The 22,455-nt window shown below is 33.2% G+C and overlaps 3 protein-coding genes across 3 annotated transcripts; 1 reads left to right on the top strand and 2 right to left on the bottom strand.

Annotated features, from left to right (window-relative positions):
• The first annotated feature begins 6,983 nt into the window (after positions 1-6,983).
• On the top strand, positions 6,984-8,746 carry LOC121238649 (putative pentatricopeptide repeat-containing protein At1g26500). The gene has a single exon (XM_041135614.1). The coding sequence runs from the start codon at positions 7,046-7,048 to the stop codon at positions 8,582-8,584; it is 1,539 nt and encodes a 512-aa protein (XP_040991548.1). The 5' UTR covers positions 6,984-7,045; the 3' UTR covers positions 8,585-8,746.
• Positions 8,747-8,943: 197 nt separating this feature from the next.
• Positions 8,944-9,888, bottom strand: LOC121238686 (protein GL2-INTERACTING REPRESSOR 1-like). The gene is made up of 2 exons (XM_041135666.1): positions 9,650-9,888; positions 8,944-9,512 (listed from the first exon to the last, which is right to left on the bottom strand). Exons 1-2 carry the CDS (start codon positions 9,725-9,727, stop codon positions 9,135-9,137), a joined length of 456 nt encoding a protein of 151 aa, XP_040991600.1. The 5' UTR covers positions 9,728-9,888; the 3' UTR covers positions 8,944-9,134.
• Positions 9,889-10,217: 329 nt separating this feature from the next.
• On the bottom strand, positions 10,218-18,844 carry LOC121238643 (pentatricopeptide repeat-containing protein At5g04810, chloroplastic). Its single transcript, XM_041135607.1, is given in 11 exon segments — positions 10,218-10,982; positions 11,732-11,861; positions 12,084-12,379; positions 13,146-13,574; positions 14,409-14,468; positions 15,370-15,523; positions 15,883-15,969; positions 16,953-17,093; positions 17,512-17,639; positions 17,840-17,976; positions 17,979-18,844. Coding segments are annotated over 11 exon segments (2,874 nt in total). The 5' UTR covers positions 18,742-18,844; the 3' UTR covers positions 10,218-10,433.
• Between the last annotated feature and the right edge of the window lie 3,611 nt (positions 18,845-22,455).

Raw genomic sequence — 22,455 nt, 5'->3', positions numbered from 1 at the left:
AAATATTATTATTTAAAAATTTAAAAAATTATATTTTTTTATTATATTTTGTATTAAAATTTAAAAAAATTACAATAATAAATTTAGATGAGTTTAAGAACTAAAAGAAACCTAAATCAATCTCGATCATGTTGTAAAATCATGCATCTTCTAATTAGATGCCATTTCTTTTTTCCAAAACCAGGCGCGTGCAGTTGTTTTGTTTCGTACGTACGACGTTCTAGCTCATGGTTTTTTTTTTTTTTTTTTAAAGAATGGTATGTTAATTTTATTGGTAAGAGTGATATTACTATGCAGCTTAAATAGCATTGCTTAAACTGATTGCTAGTCAGTTTTGTAAGTTTTTATTTTTATTTTTTTAATATTTTTAAAAAATAAAAAATATATATCAATACATTTAAAATTACTTATTTAATTATTAAGTAAAAGAAAAAAATTTATCCAAACAGTACCTTTGAGCAGAACACTTGAAGAGGCAAGTTAACTTTTCTATTGCTGATAAACTTTACTAGAGTAAAAATATAATTACAAACTAAAAATCTGGAGGTTACGAATATTCACAGAGACTAGAATTTAAGGTCTCGTTTATATGCACAATTCATTTCAATTCATCTCAACTCATCTCAACTCTTCTAACTACTATTTATTACTATTCAATAATTTTAACTCACAAATCTCAGTACTATTTACAATCTATCTCATTATTATTCACAAATCATCTCAATTCATTTTCGAATCTAAATAACACTTAAAAAAATCCTAAACATTAAACTAAAATACAAACGGACAAAAAGTACATGAAAATCAGAACAACCAACCAAAAAAGACCACTTGCAAGAAAAAAGCAGCTCATACAGAAAATCGAAGCAAAGAAAAATAAACAGCTGAAGAAGAAATGTACCTGACTACGATGATATCCGCAAGTAAACAGCTCATGGCCTGGAAGCTTCCCACGATCAATTTCAAGTTTTGTCTCACATGCATGCATGCTGCATGTCATGTGGCATTACGTGTCATCCCTACAGTGGAGGATATATAATGCAGATGCAATGATCATGGTTATGAAGAGATATATTATCCTAATTGTGTTGGAATTAGTCTAGAGGATAATTCATGCATGCATGTCAATTTCAAAATTATGGGTTCTTCATGCAGAAAATATTCGTTGTAAGTGAACTGGTTTGTGATCTCCTTTCTTACGATACATTAAGGTCTCGTTTGTATTTAAAATTTATTTTAACTCAACTTATTTCATCTCATCATTATAATTTTTTTAAATTTTTATATAAAATATAATAAACAATTTAATTTTTTTAAATTTTAAAATAATTTTTTTAAATTTTTACATAAAATATAATAATTAATTCAACTTTTATTATACTTTTCACAAATCATCTCAACTCATCTCTAAATATAAACCACTCCTAATTCACGATTGCATGCAGACTTAATGCATCCAATTCCATATATGAATGCACATGTTCCGTTTATCACTATAAGAAAATTATTTAATTTGTAGCTAATTATTTTTTATAAAAATAATTATTTCTTGTTAAAAATAATCTATTTTCATCCTAAATAATCATTATTATCTTAAATTATTCATCACAAATATTTATTTTTATTATAATAAATCTTTTTGATTGACGGCTCATAATTAACCACGTACGGGTTTACGCAACAATATTTTTTATTATTTTTATTTTTGCAGAGTTAAATTATAATATAGTACGTAAGCTGACAGCCTCCACACACATACATTAATATAAGTACTGGAAGATCATCTCTCTTTCCAGGAACGTCAGGCTCAGCTTACACCTAACCAAAGACAAAAACCGACAAGATATATAAATCATGATCATGTCCTGCTGATGAATATTATATATATAAATATATATTTAACATGCCAATCACAAGATTATAATGGTCCATGCATGCAAGCAATTCAAGCACGATGAAATCATTAAATTTTTCTTGGGATTATCCTGGAGATCATGAGATAATTAATTACTTGTTTAATGCAGTTTTGTTTTTAGGGTTTATAAGTCGTATTGGCTTGGTTCAAAGTACATGATGTTCTTGGTCGATCGACAATGGCGGTGTACATCTGAGAATTAGCTAGCATGTGGAACGAACATATCTAGAAGAATCTGCATTAATGCGCGCAGAGTTCATTTCCATTTTCTTAGAAAAGAAAAAAGAAAAAACTAGCAAGTAGCACTGCGGTCCACGCCAGCAAAGATAAAATGCTAGTAATATAGCCACGTGGATTTATAAACAGCATCGTTCAAATACAATGCATGGGGCATATTATATTGTACTAGATGGTCGGATGTTGCTACTGATCACTATTTAACAGTACCACACAATACTTTATATATTTTAATTTTATTTTATTTTTATTAAATTAATTAAATTATTCTACTCATCATTCATACACCACATATTTATTATGAAAAAAAAAATACCAGTATTAATTTCTTGAAACCCACATGCATGGTTGCGAAGAACACGGATCAAGAAATTAAAGATCAATCTTATATATATATATATATATATATATGTACGTAGCTGCAAGAATGTTCACCGATAAGGCTAAACAACCTTTTTTATTCTTTCATCATTTTTTTTGTAAATATTTTTATACTCCTAGACATTTTTTAAAAAAAATAAAAAATTTACAAACCCATTTAAAATAATTTTCTTAATAATTAATTAAAAAAATATAATAAAAAAATAAAACATCAATATATCGGTGACTTTTGTAGTGCACCATTTTCCCACTTGGGGAGATCATGTGGAAACTAGCTAATTTGTAGTAGGTTCGACATCATGTCTGCATATGAAGACAAAATATCGTTGGATTAATATATAATATATATATATATATATATATATCAGAAATAATAATATTAAACTCAGTTCTTCTGATTTCTTTTATTTTTCCCTTTCATTGGGTATTAGTTATTATATATTTATAAGCTAGATATTTCGTTAGGGGGACAAGTTTGTCGGCCAGGACGTGTGGGATAAGAAAAGTCATGCATTGCTTTGCAAAAATAATTAGAACCCAAAATTAGCACAGCTTTTCTGCATGAAAAATGCAAATATATAAATATATATATCTATTATATATTTATATAGTATTCTGTCTGGTTGATTTGCTTTGCATTTAAAACAAGTTTGTGACAGAAAGAATAGCATAGGTCGAAGGAATTAGATTGAATATTACACGAATTAGTTTGGTTTAGTGATTATTCTATCGAACCCCATGCAGGGTTAGAAGTAAGATTGAGTTAGTAATTATTACCTGCATGCTTGGAATTATTACCGTAGGAAATAGAGTTTTAATTGTAGAACTTTTACTATAAAATTCTATAATTAAAAATTATTTACCATTTGGTAAATATGTATATATCTATAGTGCTTTTAAAATTAGTTACATTAATTTTTAAAAAATATACACTAATCTGTAGGAGCTTTTCAATAAAAGTAATTTGATACTTTTTAAAAAGTAAAAAAGTGGACTTATTTAAGTCCTTAAAACATTCTTTTTTTATAAATTTACTGCACATATCATTTTTATTTTAAAAGAGCTTTTAGGTGATGTTTAGAAAAGTTTTTCATCTCATCTATTTCTTAAATATCATTCAAATACAAACACTTTCAAATTAATAATTACAACTTTTTCAAACTTATCATTACAATTTTGTTAAACTTTCAAATAAAAAATAAAAAATTATTCAACTTTTTCAAATTCTGAAATAAAAATTATATTAAAAATATATATATTCTAACAATATTTTAATTTTATAATATTTTTTATTCAATTTTTTTCTCTCATTACCCAAAATATAATAAATATTTAACTCAAAATATCTCACTACTATTCACAAATCGTCTTATTACTATTCACAAAATTATCATCTCATCTTATCCTCCAAACATCCCCTAGCATTGGCATTGTTTTCATCAAAATTATTTTCAAAATTTAGCTAAAAGTACATATTTTGCATAAAGTCAAAACCATTCAAACCATAACCCCCCACATTGAATTAGTCAAAATAATAATATAATATTAATTTTTTAATAGTAATATTTTTAATTTTTTTCTTCATGATATCTTGCAACTATACATTAACTATATATTAATTAATCATTTAATTTTTACTTAAATTATTGTTTCTCAACTAATTTTTTTTTTCTCAACCTAATTGCAGCTTGTAACTCTCACAACCGCGTGTACATACACTTTTGACAAAACATTGATTTGGAAGGACATGTCAAGCGAAAAATGAAGTAAATTAATTGGCTAGCTATAAGTACATGTGCAAAAAGAAGTATATGATTAAATTTAGTTTTTCTCATCTCCTTTAAGTTTTTTTTAAAAAATCAATAATTTAATATCATAATTAAGAAAGTTCAAAAAGAGTAGGCTACGTTTATTTCTTGGTAAAATGTTGGAGTAGAAAGAGAACGGACATTAGCCTCGTCACCTTGCATAAAAAGGTACTTTTATCACTAATCTATGGTTTGGGCTAAATTACTAAACTTAAGGTAAAAAATAAAATAAAAACTCGTAGAAAAATTGCTTAAGATTTAACCAAAGGGATTAAATGATAAGACTAGAAAAATTATATATGCAAGCCTGTTTATTGACGCATTAAATATAAAATTGATATAAAAGCAATCTACGTTAGAGCATTGACATTAGTTTCATCAAATTTATCTCTAAAATTTTATTAAAAGTACATATTTTCTATAAATTCACAACCTCTCTAGCCTTAACATCACATTAGATTAACCATCGGATTAGTCGAAGTAATAATATAATATTATTTTCTTAATAAAAATATTTTTAATTAATTTTTTTTATATTTTACAATTACACTAACTATATATTAATTAATAATTTAATTTTATACTTAAATTATTGTTTCCTAACTTAAATGTATTGTGGCTCAAAATTGGAAAATAATAATTTAAATAAATAAAATAATAGTTATAGAGTGTGAATAGTTAGTCTTCAAATTTGGATATGAACTTAAATGTATTGAAGCTCAAAGTTGAAGCTTTTAGTATATGCTGAATCCAATGCAGTGATTTTAAACACAAATTCATCAAATTTTGAAGATGACACTCATTTAATGAATCCAATGCTAATGCTCTTACCTAATATAAAAAGTATTTGTGTTTTTAGAGCATTGTCAATGTTCTCACCAAAGTAAAAGCTAAAATTTGCCTAAAACAACATGATTTACCTTTTGCCTTTGTCATTCACTAAAATGATAACTAAAATAATAATAAAATATTACTTTTTAATAATAATATTTGTTTATAATTTTTTTTTCAAATTTTGTAATTAGATTAACTGTATGTTAATTAGTAATTAAATTTTTAATTAAATTTTTTAACATAATTATCCAACAAACACATTTTACCGATACTGATGCTTTATAATGATAAAATTGAACATTAATTTAATCGCTTTTGTGGTCAAATTAAAAAATATATATGTATATATCTAATAGCAAATATAAGAAAACTTAAAATCCGACCTCAAGTAATCAAAAAATAAAAAGTTGCTTATCGATACTAAATGTAAAACAATGGAGAATAGCAAACTCTTGGGTTTGCACTGAAAATTAGACTACTTTCTTAGATTATTTTTTAATAAAATATGTTTTTGGTTGGTGAACAGTGACTCTCTAAATATGACTTTTACAATAGATTTATTGTAGCTCATAGTTTTATTTGAAGACATTTGGCTAGTCCAATACCAATGCTATTAATGTTTTAAAAAAATTAAACTAACAACAAAATAGTGTTTCGGATTTTATTTTAACGACTAACATGATTTTGCATAAAAGAAACGATATTTGTAGTTTTAGAATGTATAAGTCTCGTGCACTATTTTTAATTTTTTTTTATGTATGCTTCAGATTTATCCAATTTTTTTTCAAAATGAGTATACAAAACTTATACACTCTAAAATTGTATCTCATATTATTCTTTGTATCAATTTATGTTATACACTAACTTGTAATCATAAGTAGTGAAATCTTTATATATATATATATATATATATATATATATATATAATCTCTTTATATGTACTCCGTTTATAGACTCACTTGTAAGTAGCAAAGCAAAGTGGCCAATTGATACCACCTTCTTTGCAAGACAATCTTTCTCTAATTGGATAAAAAACATTCTTAAATCCTTCACACTCAAAATTCCTGAGGATTGAGGAAGAACAACATTCTTTTCAAATTTGTTCTACCATTGTTATGGATAATCTTTGGTTTCTTAGAAACAAAATGGTGCACAACCAGATCATCCCCTCTCCCTCTGTTTTGTTGAGTCGGTACTCACAACCTTCCAACAGCACTCAAGAGCTTGGTCCATAAAGAATAATTAGATTGGAATGAATGAAGAAAGGCACCCAGGCGGTTATCATCTCATCAGGTTTGATGTTGCAGTTAAAAAACATGGTAGCATCCTTATGCTGGAAGGACTCTGGAGAAATCATCTTCGCAAAAACAGATTTCATCAGCAATGTGAACCCAAACCTTGGGGAAGCTACAGCAACTTTGATGGGCACTAAAGAAGCGAAAAGATTGTGTTTAGAAAAAATCATCCTAGAAGGGGACTCAAAACATTACCATACGGGCAATCACAAACTCCTCTCTCGTACTAGATTGGACCATGAGCCCCATCATCAATGACATCAAACATCACCTACATTATTTTAAAGAATGAACGGTTAGAAAAATATATCGATCACGAAATTAATGTGCACACACAATTTAACGTAATAAACAACAAAGACACAAGCTTTTGAAAAATAAAATAAAAAATTCAAAATTTTTAAATAATAAAATAAAAATAATATTAAAAAAATATATTTTAACAAAATTTTATTTAACTTTTAATTTTTACCTCAAATCTCTTCTCATGAAACAAACTTGCGTTGGTTTGTTAAATCCAAGGATTCATAAAATCATTTTTCGCTCCCCGTTTGTCTCTGTTTCTCCCCATCTCAATGATAGTCGGACGAATAGCAATTGCTGAATCCATCATCAACCTTCTCTGTCGCCACCATGTTCGTCCATTTACGACCTCCCCTCCTCAGCCACCGCATCTCTCCAACCCCACCACCAACACCGTTTCCCCAATCAACCCAGATCACCTCCTCCGAGTCTGCACCATTCTCTACCAGCAGCAGCTCTCCCCGGAGCCAAGACTCCACTCCAACCTCCGCTCCTGCCAGTCACAGGTCGACCAAGAAGGCCACCTCACCCATGAGCTCTTCCTCCAAGTCTGTAACAAGTTCCCCTATTCATGGCGCCCCGTTTACCGCTTCTTTCTGTACACCGACGCCAACCCACGTTTCACTCACACCTCGGTTTCCTTCAACAAGCTGATCGACGTGATTGGCAAGTCCAGGAACATCGACCTGTTCTGGGAACTTCTCCAGGAGATGGGACGGCGTCACCTCGTGAACGATAAGACTTTTAGGATTGCCCTCAAGACATTGGCGGCGGCGAGGGAACTGAAGAAGTGCGTGGAGTTTTTCCACTTGATGAATGCATGTGGGTACGAGTACAGTTTGGATACCTTGAATAAGGTGGTTGAACATTTGTGTGGGAACAGGCTTGTTGAGGAGGCTAAGTATGTTGTGTCCAAGTTGAAAGACTCGATAAGACCTAGCGGGGTTACCTACAAGGGTTTGATAAAGGGTTTCTGTGATGTGGGTGATTTGATTGAGGCTTCAAAGGTTTGGAATTTGATGGTGGATGAAGGATTTGAGCCAGATATCGATGCGGTTGAGAAAATGATGGAAAGCCTTTTGAAAATTAATCGGTACGACGAGGCGATGAAGCTATTCCAGACGATGAGGACTACGAGGATTAAAGATTTGGGTCTTTCCGCTTACAGGCTTGTAATTGAGTGGATGTGTAAAAGGGGCAAGACTGCGCAAGCATATGCAGTGTTTGAAGAAATGCGTGAGAGAGGGATTCAAGCCGATAATCTAACGCTGGCATCAATTATTTACGGGCTTCTAGTGAGAGGTAGAGTTAGAGAGGCTTATAGGATTGGGGAAGGGATTGAGAAACCGGATATAAGTGTATACCATGGTTTGATCAAGGGACTTTTGAGGTTGAGAAAGGCGAGTGATGCAACCCAAGTGTTCAGGAAGATGATAGAGAGAGGGTGTGAACCCACAATGCATACCTACATAATGTTATTGCAAGGGCATTTAGGAAAGAGGGGGAGGAAGGGAACAGACCCACTTGTGAATTTCGAAACCATTTTTGTTGGAGGTTTGGTCAAGGCAGAGAAGTCCTTAGAAGCCACCAAGTTTGTGGAGAGGGCTATATGGAAAGGGCTTGAGGTACCCAGATTTGATTACAGTAAGTTCTTGCATTATTATTCTAATGAGGAAGGTGTAGTTATGTTTGAAGAGGTGGCAAAGAAATTGAGAGAGGTAGGGTTGTTTGATTTGGCCGATATATTTCAGAGGTACGGGGAGAAAATGGCCACGAGAGACAGAAGAAGAGATAGAGCAACTGAACCTTGAAAACTTATTTCAATGAAGGAATTTGTCGATTATGGTTTTTGTAGATTAAGGTTAATCAGGAATCTGAGGTTACTTGGTGTCTCTCTTAGTGCCTCCACCCCTCTTCATTGCTTGAAAAACATAATTTGAGTAACTATAACAAAAAGAAGTGTTACTGCAACAAAAAAAAAAAGAGTTGCTACCACAAAAATATTATATAAAAATAAAGATACAAACTGACGTACTTATGTTAAATCTATTTTACAATAAAATTAGTTTTATAATTTGATATATCACATCAAGTCACGCCAGTTTGTGAATTTATATTTGTGTAATTTTTTGATGGCTAAAACATTTCCCATGAGAGAATTTGTCAAAGATTAGATTCAAGTTGAGTGAGATAACTTATCTTATCAAAGAGGGAATAACTTACGAGAGAATGAAAATTTTCAATTCTTTTGCATCGGTAATCTTCTAAGACAGAATTACCCAAGAAAAAAAAAGCAAAGAAAAGAAAAACCACTGCAGATGAAGCAAACAATTACAGCGGTATTTAAGAAAATAAGAACACCTAGAGATAGCTCTTCCTACATCCCTTTGATAGGTTATCTCGAAACATATCAATCAAAAAGGATCTCTTGCATTTCGGGCATTTGGGATCTGCTTCAGACACCATCACATAGATTAAGCAAAGGGTACATCCCATCAAACATAATGATGGTACTTCAAGAATAGAGCTACTATCATCAAGATAGTCGCTTGAGTTCAAGTCCAACGATGTGGTTGTTTCTTGAGATGATAATGGTGAAGTTTTTGATGATTTGCCCCAGAAACTCACTCCCGGTGGTGACAATCTAAGTTCCAAATCCACATCTCTACTAATATCATATCTTCTCATTTCCATAAAGCATCTCTTTTTTGTTTCCTTCCCAATGCATCCACTTCCACTCTTCCAAGAGAAAAGAAATAAACTATCATATCATATAAAAATTCAAAATTAAGAAGAAAAGGAGTAGGAACAAGTAAAGACAAGGCATTGAAACAAAAAGGTCATCAAATGTTACGAATTCATAAAAGATGTATTACCTCATTGTCACAGATGTTCTGAAATCCCACTGGAATATTATTAGGGTCACCTAAGTCATTTTGGGTTGAAGGATACATCGACGGACTGGACTGAGATCAAGGGATTTGTGAAATTCTTGTTGGTGTCGACCCGAGCTTGAGCTGAAAGAATTTGAACCTGGAGCTGAAAGAATGGATAGATAAAAGAAACCATGTTTGTCCATTTAACAATGGGACAGTCAAATTGCTGGAACTGCTTCAGGACGAGTGTCATTTGAAGTCTGAACATCTCTCATTCATTTGGTAAACCCCACATAGATAATGTGTAGAGGGATCTCGGTAACCGTTGCTATTATGAAAACAAACACAAAGACAGCGAATTTCACTCCGAAACGGTGAAATACAGCTCAGACCCGTCTCCCTAAATGATGCTGATTGCTTGACAGCTTGATGATAAAACATCCCCATTATCTTGAGAGCCCAATTGCATGCTAGAAGCAATTTTACTCTGGGATAACTCATACATAAGAGTGTCTTTGAGGAACTCTTCTGAGAGTAATCATTATACTCTCCTCCGCAGCAAATAAAGTGAAGAAATTCCTCTGATTTTGTATTGTAATCAGTCACAGACAAAAAAAAGCAATTGTTATGTACAAATAAATATGAAACTAAGGGGTAGAGCATCCTTGATCTGAAAAAAAGTTCCCTCAGTAAATCTAACTATATTCGACCTTAGAGCTTCAGATGGAAGGATGCATCTGGGATCATAAATCAAGCCTATCACCTATAACTGAGAACATATGGTTTAAAACCATGATCTGTGGTTCAAATCGTCGTCCTCATCCTCGTCCTTGTCATAATGATCATCATCACCATCATTTTGATTAGCAAAATACATGTCATCATTGTCACCATTAATACCAGGTTCATCATCCGTGCCTATATTGGAATTAACATCTGAAGAATGCCGTGAGCTCCAATCAGGCGGGAAGGTCTTCTGCAAGGCTTCTGTAAGCTCCCCACCTGTTCTCTCAATCTTGCATAAGCACTTTGACCAGTGAACTGCAGTCCCCATATCAATAGTCAACCCGGATTCTATCATCTCTCTGCAAACAGACAAAACTCCGGAATAAATGTAAGCTTCAGCAACAGCTGCCCTTGACAGCAGAGATGTCATCAGGCAATGGTACACAGCTTTGTCCGGCTTCAATCCAGCTTGTTTCATCTGCTCAAAGCATCTCAAAGCCTTCTCTGGAAGTGAAGCACGTGCCCACCCATGTATTAACGTAGTGTAGGTTTTCACGTTAGGCTTCACCCCCAAGGCTTCCATTTCTTCAATTGTTTGCATCGCTCTCTGAAGAAGGAACAGACTCTAATTAAAAGATGAAACTGCAACGGAGGCATTTAAATGTAAACAAAATAATTCCACTTCAGGGTTCCACTACTATCTAAAACCACAATCCTGCCAGCTGAAAAATGTCAGCAACAGAACAAGAAAAACAACAATAGATTAAAGTAGTCACCAAAACAAGATCGTTTGCTGAATGGATTCTCGGATGCAAATAGCTGAGATTATTTCATTCTATTTCATAAACTTTCTTTACTGGTAAGTTATATATGCATCCAATGGGTCCACGACTTCGGTCCACCCTAGTCTTACCTAGGGAGGATGTGTCATTTGAGTTGAACTCCTTGGTCATCTAGTTCTCTAACACACAACAGGCCCAAAATCGATCCTCTAGAATCCAATCATCATGTAACATAGCAAGACATACAATGTTTCATCTCAAATAATTGGGTTTGAGGCCAAAGTCTAAAGACTACAAGCACCCAACAGAACTCGTTTCTAAATCAAATGGTTAAAGCATTGTCATTGAAAAATGCTACGAGAAGTAAATTATTTTCCTCTCTAAACCTCTACAAACAATTAGATGACTACCATCAGATCTCCAAGAAAAACAAATGAACTACCAAATAACAAAATAAACTCCTTCTACATGCTCTTTACAAATTAAACTCAAAAAATTTCTCTATTGTAAGGGTATCCATCTCCCAAGTAAATAATCTTATCCACCACAATACAGTAATAATTGATGAGCATACCAGCATGTCTCCAGCCTTGCAACAAGCATTTATGAAGGACGTGTATGTATGGATGTCAGGTTGAACACCTTCCCGTTTCATTTGTTGCATCAGGTCTGCAGCCTCCCAAACATCACCTCTTCGAGCCCATCTACATGCAGAAACAACAGAATAAAACACACAGGCACCAAAAGCAGACGCAACAAAACAAATTAGAAGGGGATATTAAAAAAAAAGGTCAAATAAGTAGAAAATGAAGTTCAATCAATCTAAAAATATAACCCCAAAAATAAAAAACGTCAATGCAAGAGAGATTAAAGTAACAACTTTGAGTATATCTTGTGGCACTTCCAAGATTATAAATAATTCATACCCATCAATTAATATGTTGTACACAAAGGTGTTTTTTGGAATCTTTTGAGCACTCATTTCTTTTGTTACTGCTAAGGCACTCTGCATTCTGCCTGACTTGCAACATGCCTTCAGTAGTGCCTCATATGTATACACGTCAAGTTCCAAACCTTCATTCCTTAATTTAGAAAAATACTCGAATGCTTTTCCAGTATCTCCCACAGATGCATAACCATGCATGATGGTCGTGTATGTATGTTCATTTGGACTAATGCCTTCCAGTGTCATCTCATCTAATATTTTAACAGCCTTCTCCATCTGCAAGAAATACATGACAAATAAAAACTGACTTTAAAGAGAAAAGGACACTTAAGAAAGCTTTTTTATTTATATATATATATATATATATATATATATATATATAAGGACAAAAGGAAGCTAATGGAAAATAAGATTATAAAAAAGAAAATAAAACATTGGAAAGATCAATGCAATCTTCTAAATATTAAAAACAAAAATTGCACAAGATGGTCTGAAATGGAGCAGGTAAAACAAGGCCAAGTACATGTCAAATCATAAGAAACTGACCAGAGATCGTACACAATAACCATTTACTGGTTCCAGAAAATTTTTACTAAATGGGAAAATTAACAATAAATGAGCTTTACAATCCCGGGCACCATATCAAACTGCGCCAATATATAAACTTCATTTTGTAAGATCTCTTTGTAGACCAAGCATTTTTCAAAAAAAAAAAAAAAAAAAAAAGCACTTGTATTATACCTTAAGATCTCACTTACTGAGGAGTCCAATCATGCATGCCAGGGAACTATATATTAGTTGAAATACCATTCAAGCAAAAGAATACTATAGCTTTAGCATAAATGACAGGAGACAATGAAAAGGAATTTTCATCACAACACCATATCATGCATTGTAAAGTACTACATAATTGGGTTATGGGAGCCAGGCAATATAAGCTCCTTTAACAATCCTGGATAGTGAATTTAAGATATTGCCCAACTGGTTACTAGACCTTCGTTTTTCCTCTCTTTTTTTCCTTTTTTTTAATTATGAAACTTACCTGACGCTTCTCAACAAGGCCAAGAATCAGGGCATTGAAAGTATGCACAGTGGGAATGCATCCACTCCACCTCATCATATCAAAAATTTCTAGGGCTTTTCTCATTTCTCCTGCTCTTGCAAAACCATGTATGATGGGCATAAATGTACGTGTAGTAGGCCTGTGCCTCTCTTTCTGCATCTCCTTGACAGTGCGGATAGCACGATCCATGTTACCCATCCCACAGAATGCCCTGATGATGTTATTGTAGAGCACCACATCAGGTCTCAGACCGTCCTTAACCAGATCTTCAAAAATTGCAAATGCATTAGCCCAATCTTTTAACTTCAAGAACCCATTGATCAACATGGAGTAGGTCTTCATATTATGTTTTATGCCAGCTGATTCCATGATTTTGCTAACCTCCAAGGCTTTAGAAACTTTGCCATTCTGGAAGAGTGAGAAACCATTTTTCAAGACACTGTTCGATCTTCAATTGTAATAGAGATCACCTATACCAATATGATGCTAGGAAAATGAAAGGCTATACAGATGACAGTGATAGCCTGTGCATGTAAAAACTCTAAGTGCGCAGAGTTTGGTAACATCTAAAAGATTGCAAAAACTGGGATCTTTGGAGGAGGTATATATATATATATATATGCATATCCATTGTTTGTGTATGTATGAGTAGCACCAACAAACTCCTCTGCATGGAACCACCCTTAAAATGCCGTACCACTCAACTCAACTTAAATTGGAATCTGCTAAGGACACAGAGCAGGGCATCTACCCAATTCAATTCCTCTGCACCTTTTTTATATAGATCTAAAACAAACATATTATATATTAAACTTCATTTTGAATATACAAACAAAGATCTAAAAAGAATATACAAACAAAACAACATTAAGAACTTCATTTTGAATGGTCAGTATCCATATTAAAATCAAGTACAAGGAAATCGTTCAATCCCAGTACATCATGATATATTGAACTATCTGTAAAAACATTGTTCCCCAACTAGCAATAGAAAATGTAAAGTAGAAAGGCAAGGTAGATATATAAAATAATGTAAACAACAGAGAAGCAAAAAGAATAAAACCACAAGCAGTCTTTTTGTAATCCTTTAATGTTCCCCAACCTGCTTTTCTATTACATTTAGTTTCTTAAGAGCCAGAATTTGGTTTCCAACCACACATCCAGGAGTGACCTAAAAAAGAGATTACAAAAACAAAGATAGGCCCAACAAGTCTAATATGAAAACGAAAAAAGAACTTATACCTTTGTGTAAAGATTGATGAGACATCCGTAACTAATAACTGAAGGTGTAAAGCCACATTCCTACATCACAATCAGCCAGTGTTAGCATACAATGATACAAGACAGACAAAAGTTATGACCTACATCTTGATGGTAGACTGTAAAACATCTACAGTACTTTATCCTCCCATTATTGATAAAATTTCTATCACCGGTTAATTTCTCCAAGAACTAGGTTTTGCTTAGTTCTGCATCCACGAAGAGGTTTTTCCTTTTTCCCTTTTAGATGCATGGGTTTTGATAGAAAATAAAAGTCTTACCGAGTCATTTTTGCCTTGCTTTTATTCTGATATCACGTGCTTTAAAAAAAGTAACCCAAAAATCCAATGCACAAGATATGACAAAGGATCAAGCACAAGTATGAATAAATGCATACATATATGTTGCAAAGACCTAGGGAAAGTTCAAGTCACATCTGGACTTATACTCTAAAAGAACTAGTCAAGGTTATAATTGGAGTTTCTTGAAATCATTATAAAGCTTAGTTCTACCTAGTAAAGCACCAATGTGTGACTTAGGCTGCGTTTGGATGTTGAACTGAGCTAAGTTGAATTAAGTTCTCTATAAATAACAATGAGTTGAGATGGTGAATTGAGTATTGTGAGACCCACCTAAGATAAGTTTAGATGTATTTGGATGTTAATATGAGTTTAGATGTATTTATGGAAAGTTAAAAAAGGTTATGGGTCCCATATGTAAAGAGATGTTGAGTTGAAAAAAGTTGTGGGTCCCACGTGTAAAGGGGTTTTGAGTTAAGATGAGTTTAGTGATTTGAGAGTTGAGTGTTTGGTTATTAGAAGAGGTCTAAATATGAACTGAATTCAGCTGAGTTGAGTGCAATCTAACAACCAAACGAGCCTTTAGTGGGCATTACCAATGTATCATCCTAGACAAGAAAAATTCTCATAAACTATACTATTACCTTAAGTCGGTCAAACACAATCAGGCATTTATTTTCATTGCCAATCATTGTGTAACCATCCATCATGGTATGATATATATCAATAGGAGCGTCTATGCCCGATTCTTCCATCTCACAGACCAATGCCTCAGCTCGATCCATATTGCATGTTTGACTGACAAATATAAAAGCAAAGATAAGAATCATCAAAACATTATATTAAAGAAGCCATGCAAAAGTGAATGTGTTTGGTAAACTATTAATGAGCAATTGCTCAAATAACACCTACTCCCCATAATAGAATAGGGTGGAGGGTGAGGTCATGGGTTCAAAACCCACTAAGTGTGTGTGTCTATGCAAATCAATAATAAATCTATAAAAAAACCATAGAAAAATTCGGGCGATGTAGAATATGACAAACTTACAAGTAGAAAGAGCATTTCTATTCAAATTTAATAACTTAGGCATCTTTCACTCGTAGAAAATGACCAAGAAAAATACAAATGAACCTAAAATTGACTTCAGAATACTCACCAGTGAGCGTAAATAATATTTCCATAGATGATTGCATTGAGAGTTGTGTGTTTCTCTTTGGCCTCCTTAAACCAGTGGTCTGCAGCTCTTCCAAAATACCATAAAATAAAGTTAGATCACAGAGATACAAAACTGCCTCTTCAGTCTTCAGACATATCCAGTTTGTGTCCTTAAAACAAAACGACTTAACACCCAGGTGTATTACAGTCCCACCTGGTTAAAGGTAAGAAACAGGGCACAGTATGGCACCAGAAGAGTCTTGCTTCAATCAAGGCGAGTACAACCAGTAAAGTGTGAGCAACACAACAGGCCTATTGCTTCACTTAAATTAAGCAACTAGAGATCTTAGTGCTTTAGTGCAAAATTTTAACGAGTATGGCCATTAAATTCCAGATATTCCACTCATAAAAAATCTAGAAATTCCTGAACTCCAGAGGTATTGATCAGGTGAGAAAAGTGCCATGGAACTGTTAGCAGTACAAATAAATTCTCTCTCATTTGCATATCAAGAAACAAAGGTACAATTCTGCTACTCAACAATAACGCCGTCTGTTATGTTTGGAACAGCACACAGGGAGTGCTAAAATGATTAGCCATAGGCATGTAATGACAATAATGCCACTCAACAATAATGTCATTACATGCTATGGCTAAAAATGGTGGCATCTCCCTTTTTGGGCAGTTCTGAAAGCAACAGATCTGGAAACTTTCATTAACTTTCAATATCATTAAGAAGGACAATTTCAACCAAGATTTTGATGGGACTAGTCGCCACAAGAAGTTAAACTTAAATACCTAAGAATCACTTTTCAGTTCTTTTTTATATATTTATTAATTTATTTTCGCTTAACTTTGAAAGAATCACTACATCATTCTTCTAATATAGAAATGTGTCAAAAGAAAGAACCAAGAGAAAAAAGCAGTGACTACTGCAATCATACAAGTTGGAATTTTTATTACTACACCAACCAAACCGATACTTTCTCGAAATAGGTATCACTGTATTTGCCTTAAAATTTTGGAACTCCTTTATTTTTAAGGCACTAAAGAAAAGTATGTGCTTTACTTACTCGACATTGCCTATTTTTGCAAATCCCCCAACAATAATACTGTAAGTCACCAAACTCATTTCAATTCCCTCATCCTTCATTTTCCTGACACAAGATAACGCTTCTTCCATGTCTCTACCAACTGCATAAGCATGAATAAGGCTGCATGAAATAAAAAACCTTTAATATTGAAAGGAGTGCATGAAAAATACATGAAACTAAACTATGGAGAACAGATTATTTAAGATTCTATTAGACTTACTCAGAAGAACATTTTTGAACACTGCCAATGAGTTAGATGTTATAATCTTAATTGAAAATACACGAGTCACTGAGTCCTGAAGTAAAGAAATTATATCATGCAGTGTGGGTAAAAGTACTTCGTTGTATACGGGTACAATTCTTTAAGTGAGATTTCTGAGTGAACACAATCTAATCTACGAAAACAATATGTACATATTGCATCCTAGAAAAGGTGTCATTGGCTCAAAAGACAAGAAACTCAAACTTGGCCAAACTCACATGGTTGCATTAAGAATATTCAAAGGTTGAATATAGACACATAATCACAAGTTATTACCTGGTGTAGACATGCGCAGTTGGTTCTATTCCTCTCGCTCGCATTCTCTCAAATGTTTCACGTGCGCGATGCATATCCCCTCGCCTTGCGTAATAAGTCACCATCAAGCCATACTCTCTTCTAGAAGGCTGATATGAATAAGAAAAACAAAAGAAGAAACAATCATATTTATGTATACATGAGTGATTCGAAGCTATTATCGTCTTTTGCGAAACGATAAGCAATCATTCCCTGGATTTCCTCTTTCTTTTTGTAAGTACCTATCATGGAACCTCAAGTATCACTACTTATGAAAAACAGATGGAATAAAGAGATTAGCAAGCTTTACTTTCTTAACTCTCTCGAAAGACTGGACAACCGCCTGCCAATTCTCCGGTTCGGTATCAAGAACCTGCCGGAAGCTCCTCCTTGAGCTCTCCCTCTCCTCGTGCCACTTGGATCGATACTCCACTCCGTCATAACCCCCACATACCGTGCCCTCTCCTCCGACCTCTCCTTCAATCTCCTCCCATCGTCCAACTTCACAGTTAGCACCCTCCCATGGAACTCCACGCCATCAAACTCCACGGCCTTCATTGCCGACTTGGCCGCCATAGTTTCAGTACCTCCATATAGCACAAACCCAAAACCCGCATTTCTCTCCGTTTCACCGTGACCCTTTATTAAAATGACGTTCTTTATCGGCCCAAACTGCCGAAAAAACTCGGAAACCTCGTTCTTCTTTATCCAATTGGGTAAATTCCCCACAAATATTTTACCCTCTTCCCGGAATTCAATTCCGCCTGAATCCGAATGCTCACTCTCATTTTCTTTAATTTCATCTTCGGTTTCTACTGGTGGTGGTGGTGGCGGCGGCGTGGGTGGAGGGGGAGGGGGAGGGGGAGAGAGTTTACTAGTGAGCCGGAGCTTGGTGGTGAGGGAGTGGGGAGGAGCAGGTGGGATGGGTATGTGGGTGGGATTAACGAGGTTTTTGAGAGGGTTAGAGGGGATTTTGGGGTTGTTGGAGGAGGAGGAGGGTTGGGCGGGTTTAGGGATTTTGTGCGGGCGGCGGATGTGGGCCGAGAGAGGGGAGGAGGAAGTCACCGGATTATGAGAAGAAGTTGATGGTGGTGGCGGTTTGAGGGAGAAGGAGACAAGTGCGGTGGTGGTGGCGGTAGCAGCGGTGGGGTCGTGTTTGCCGGCGAGAATGGCAGCCGGGAAGTGTGGGGCGGAGAGTGAAAGGCCATCCATTATCGTCAACTGTCGACGACCGTGTGGGTAAAAAATTAAAATTGAGAGACCTTGAAGATTGACGGGTATTTATTACCAATTCTGCAAAAGCCACAACTATCGTACAGTCGTACTATACCAATTCGAGCTATTCATTTATTTTTTTTTTCAGTAGATATGTGATTGGGATTACTGAATAAAATTTTTCTTGCAAGAATAATGTCGAATGAAAACTTCCTATTAGATTTTGGTTTGTGTTCATGGCATAAACGTGGATACAAATCGAATTCAATTTATGAAAAATAAAAATTATAGTAACTTTTATGTATTTTTTATGCATTTTATTAATAGAATTGATTATATTATTTTTTTAATATAAAATAATTATTTTGATCAATCACATCAGTAGAATACACAAAAAATACGTAAAAATAATTATACATGACAGAACTCTAAAATAACATCTTAATCTACTTACACAAACTTCCATTAAAGTATACGTATTCGTTTTGAAAATAATGAATAAATCTAGAATACATATAAAAAGGAACTATAGATAAATTTAGAACATACATAAATTCAGAATTCTTTTTAATTCTAAATTTCATTATCTTTTAAAAAGAATATATTAAATTTACACATTCTCAAATATTACCATCTTATAAAACCCTTCATGAAAATGTAAAAAACTATCCTTGTTGATTTTTTTAAGTGATAATTGGAGAGATATAAATTCAAGAATTAAATGGGTAAAATGCACAAGCAGAAGCAGTAGTACTAGGCATTGAATTATGCAAATGTCAATAAAATGCAAAATTTTCCTCATTTTAGATAAAAATGTCTACATTAGATTAAGCAAATGAAAAATAATTTGACTATGAGCTACAAGAGCAATCACTCACTAGTCATATGATCAAATAAAACATCCCGTCCAAATTGCACTTCAGTCTTTCCCTCGAAAATTTATCTCTTTCCGAGCTTTTATCCCTCTCCCTCCACCAAACCCCCTATCTTGCTGAAATTTGTCTAATCTTCTCTCTTTTTCTCACCATTTTCACTCCAGCCACCAAATCCCTCTTATTACCATTTTCACTCTAATCTTAAAGCAGAAATTTGTGTGATTATCCCTCTCACACATTCTCACTACAATTTGTGTGATTTGCGTGATTATTTTGCAAGCTAAACCGTTTTAGGTTGACTCTCTCTCGGTTTGGTGGTTTGCCGCACACCATAGTATTCTCATCTTCATATTCACAGATCCTACACCAACGGAATTTGTCTACGCAACAACCTTCATTTTCTAATTTTTCCCCTAGAGTCCCTTTCCTACGCAAGATCGTTGGAACCCAAAAACCCTTAGGTAAAATTTTGTGCTCCTTTTGGATACTCACTGTGTGCTGGTTTTGGAAAGTTTCGATTTGGTACTTTGATAGACTAGTGGTTGCCCAATGATTTCTGGTTTGTGGTTTGTGGTTTGTGGTTCATGCGTTGTGGCTAAGTCGTGATTGGTGGTTTTTCATACTCACTGTGTACTTGTGGTTTGTGCTTTAAGGTGTCGTTTGGATTCGAAGATGAGTTGAGATGAATTGTGAATAGTAGTGAGATAGGTTGTGAATAGTAGTGAAATTTATAAGTTGAGATGTTTTCAGAAAATATCTCATCTCATCTCATCTCATTTCACCTAATCATTACAACTTTCCTAACTTCCAATACAAAATAAAATAAACAATTTAACTTTTTCAAATTCCAAAACAAAAATAATATTAAAATATATATTCTAACAATATTTTATTCAACTTTTTAATTTTAATCTCATCTCATTTCATCTCATCTTCGAAAACAAATGAGCCCTTAAAGTTGCTGAATAATAGTGAATAATAGTGAGATGAGTTGGGATGAGTTGAGATAAGTTATGAATACAAATGAAGCCTAAGACTACCCACTTGACAATATTGGTTGTAGTTTAGTACTGGTTTGTCCCCATTATAACTTCATGACTTTGTGGTTTAGACATGGTTTGTGCCCATTACTGTTTAAAACGATTATATATGCAGGTGGGTTCATTTAAAAAAAAAAAAATCATTCTAATTTCTAAGAGTCCTGTGATGGGAAGCATGGTTGATATTATTGTGGAGATAGACATTCTAATTTTTAGTTTCTGTTATAGTTGCATTAACTTACATGTGCTTGATATGGTATGGGTACATGTTGTCAACCCATGTTATTTTTAGGTAAATGTACTCGAAACTAGACAGAGGATAATTTTTTTGGGTGCTTTTGAGTAGTTAGACCCACTTATTTTGTTATTTCGGATTTAGTGTATGGGTTAAGGCGGATCTATTTGATAAAAAGGCTAGCTACACCCATTACTTTTACTTATACATAAGGAAAAAGGTTCGCCACACCTAATGAGTACATTGTTTTCTTAAGGCTCGATTTGGATATATAGTTGACTTGAAATGAGATAAGATGTTTTAAATAGTAATAAAATTTTTTGAGTTAAGATAAGATGAGATACTTTATAAAAAATTGTATGTTTAGATAATGAAATGAGATGAGATAATTTTGACCTTTTGAGATTTGATAAATGGGTAGGTTCCACCAATTATTGAAAATCATTTGATAATGATTGAATAATAATTATGAATATATTAATAAAAAATAATATTTATGACTAATTAAAAAATCTATCATAAATAAATTTAAATTTCAAAATATATTGAGAATTTGTTAGCCAAAATTACTCTATAATTCCAAAAAATAATCTCTATTTTTTAAAAGATATTCTTCTAAAAGGTTTTATTATTCTACCAAATAATTTAAACTCCAAAATATATTAGAAAGTTGTTGGCCAAAATTTATAATTTCTCTTTTTTAAAATATATTTTTATCTATTTATTTTTCTATATATAGGAAATTCATCTAATTATAAATTATAATAATTTTGATTTTTGTAATAAATAAGTATATGAATTATATTATAAATTTGTCTTGCAGATTTGAGGTTCCTCTGCCCTTCGATGAAGTTGGCGAAGGCAGTAGAGGCTTGGCTGAAGAGGAGAAATTGCATATGAGATGGGGGAAAAAAAGAGTGAGAATTGGGCAGTGCTTTTCACTATAACTGCTTTTCACTGTTCATGTTAGAAATGTTTGAACCAATATTAGAGAAATTGACTCTCACTTTTCACATGAAAAAACAAAAGAACAAAATATTTAATAAAAAAAGGGTATTAATATTTTAAAAAATGTAATTACATATATATATATATATATATAGTACATCTAGTATATACGGATACATTTTTATACCAATATAAAGAACAGGTCTCCTGATGGAACAATCTTAATGTATATATTGAAAATGATATATATTTTTTAACATGATTAGTGAGACTTCAGGAGGTGAGAACTTAAAAATAATAATTTATTTATTGTTATTATAAGAATTTTTTTACAAAAATAATAATTATTAATTTCCACAATTATGTCTACATAATATTCAAGAGATTTTCTCCTTAAGTTTCCATGTGAGAATGAAGCACTTCTTATTTCTTAGGAGTGTATTCAATCTAGTTTGGTTTTAGACATTTTATAACAGAATTAATATAAATCGGTTTTCGAAATATGAGAACCAATACGGACTAATTAATCACCGAAACATGAACTTTTTTCAATTTCGGTCCGGTTGAATTTATAGAGGTGATTCAATTTTTGAATTGTCCAACTCCAATCTTT

The sequence above is a fragment of the Juglans microcarpa x Juglans regia genome, chromosome 7D, assembly GCF_004785595.1.
Source record: "Juglans microcarpa x Juglans regia isolate MS1-56 chromosome 7D, Jm3101_v1.0, whole genome shotgun sequence".
In the NCBI taxonomy this organism is placed as follows: domain Eukaryota; kingdom Viridiplantae; phylum Streptophyta; class Magnoliopsida; order Fagales; family Juglandaceae; genus Juglans; species Juglans microcarpa x Juglans regia.
This window is presented reverse-complemented; position numbering and strand designations above follow the sequence as displayed.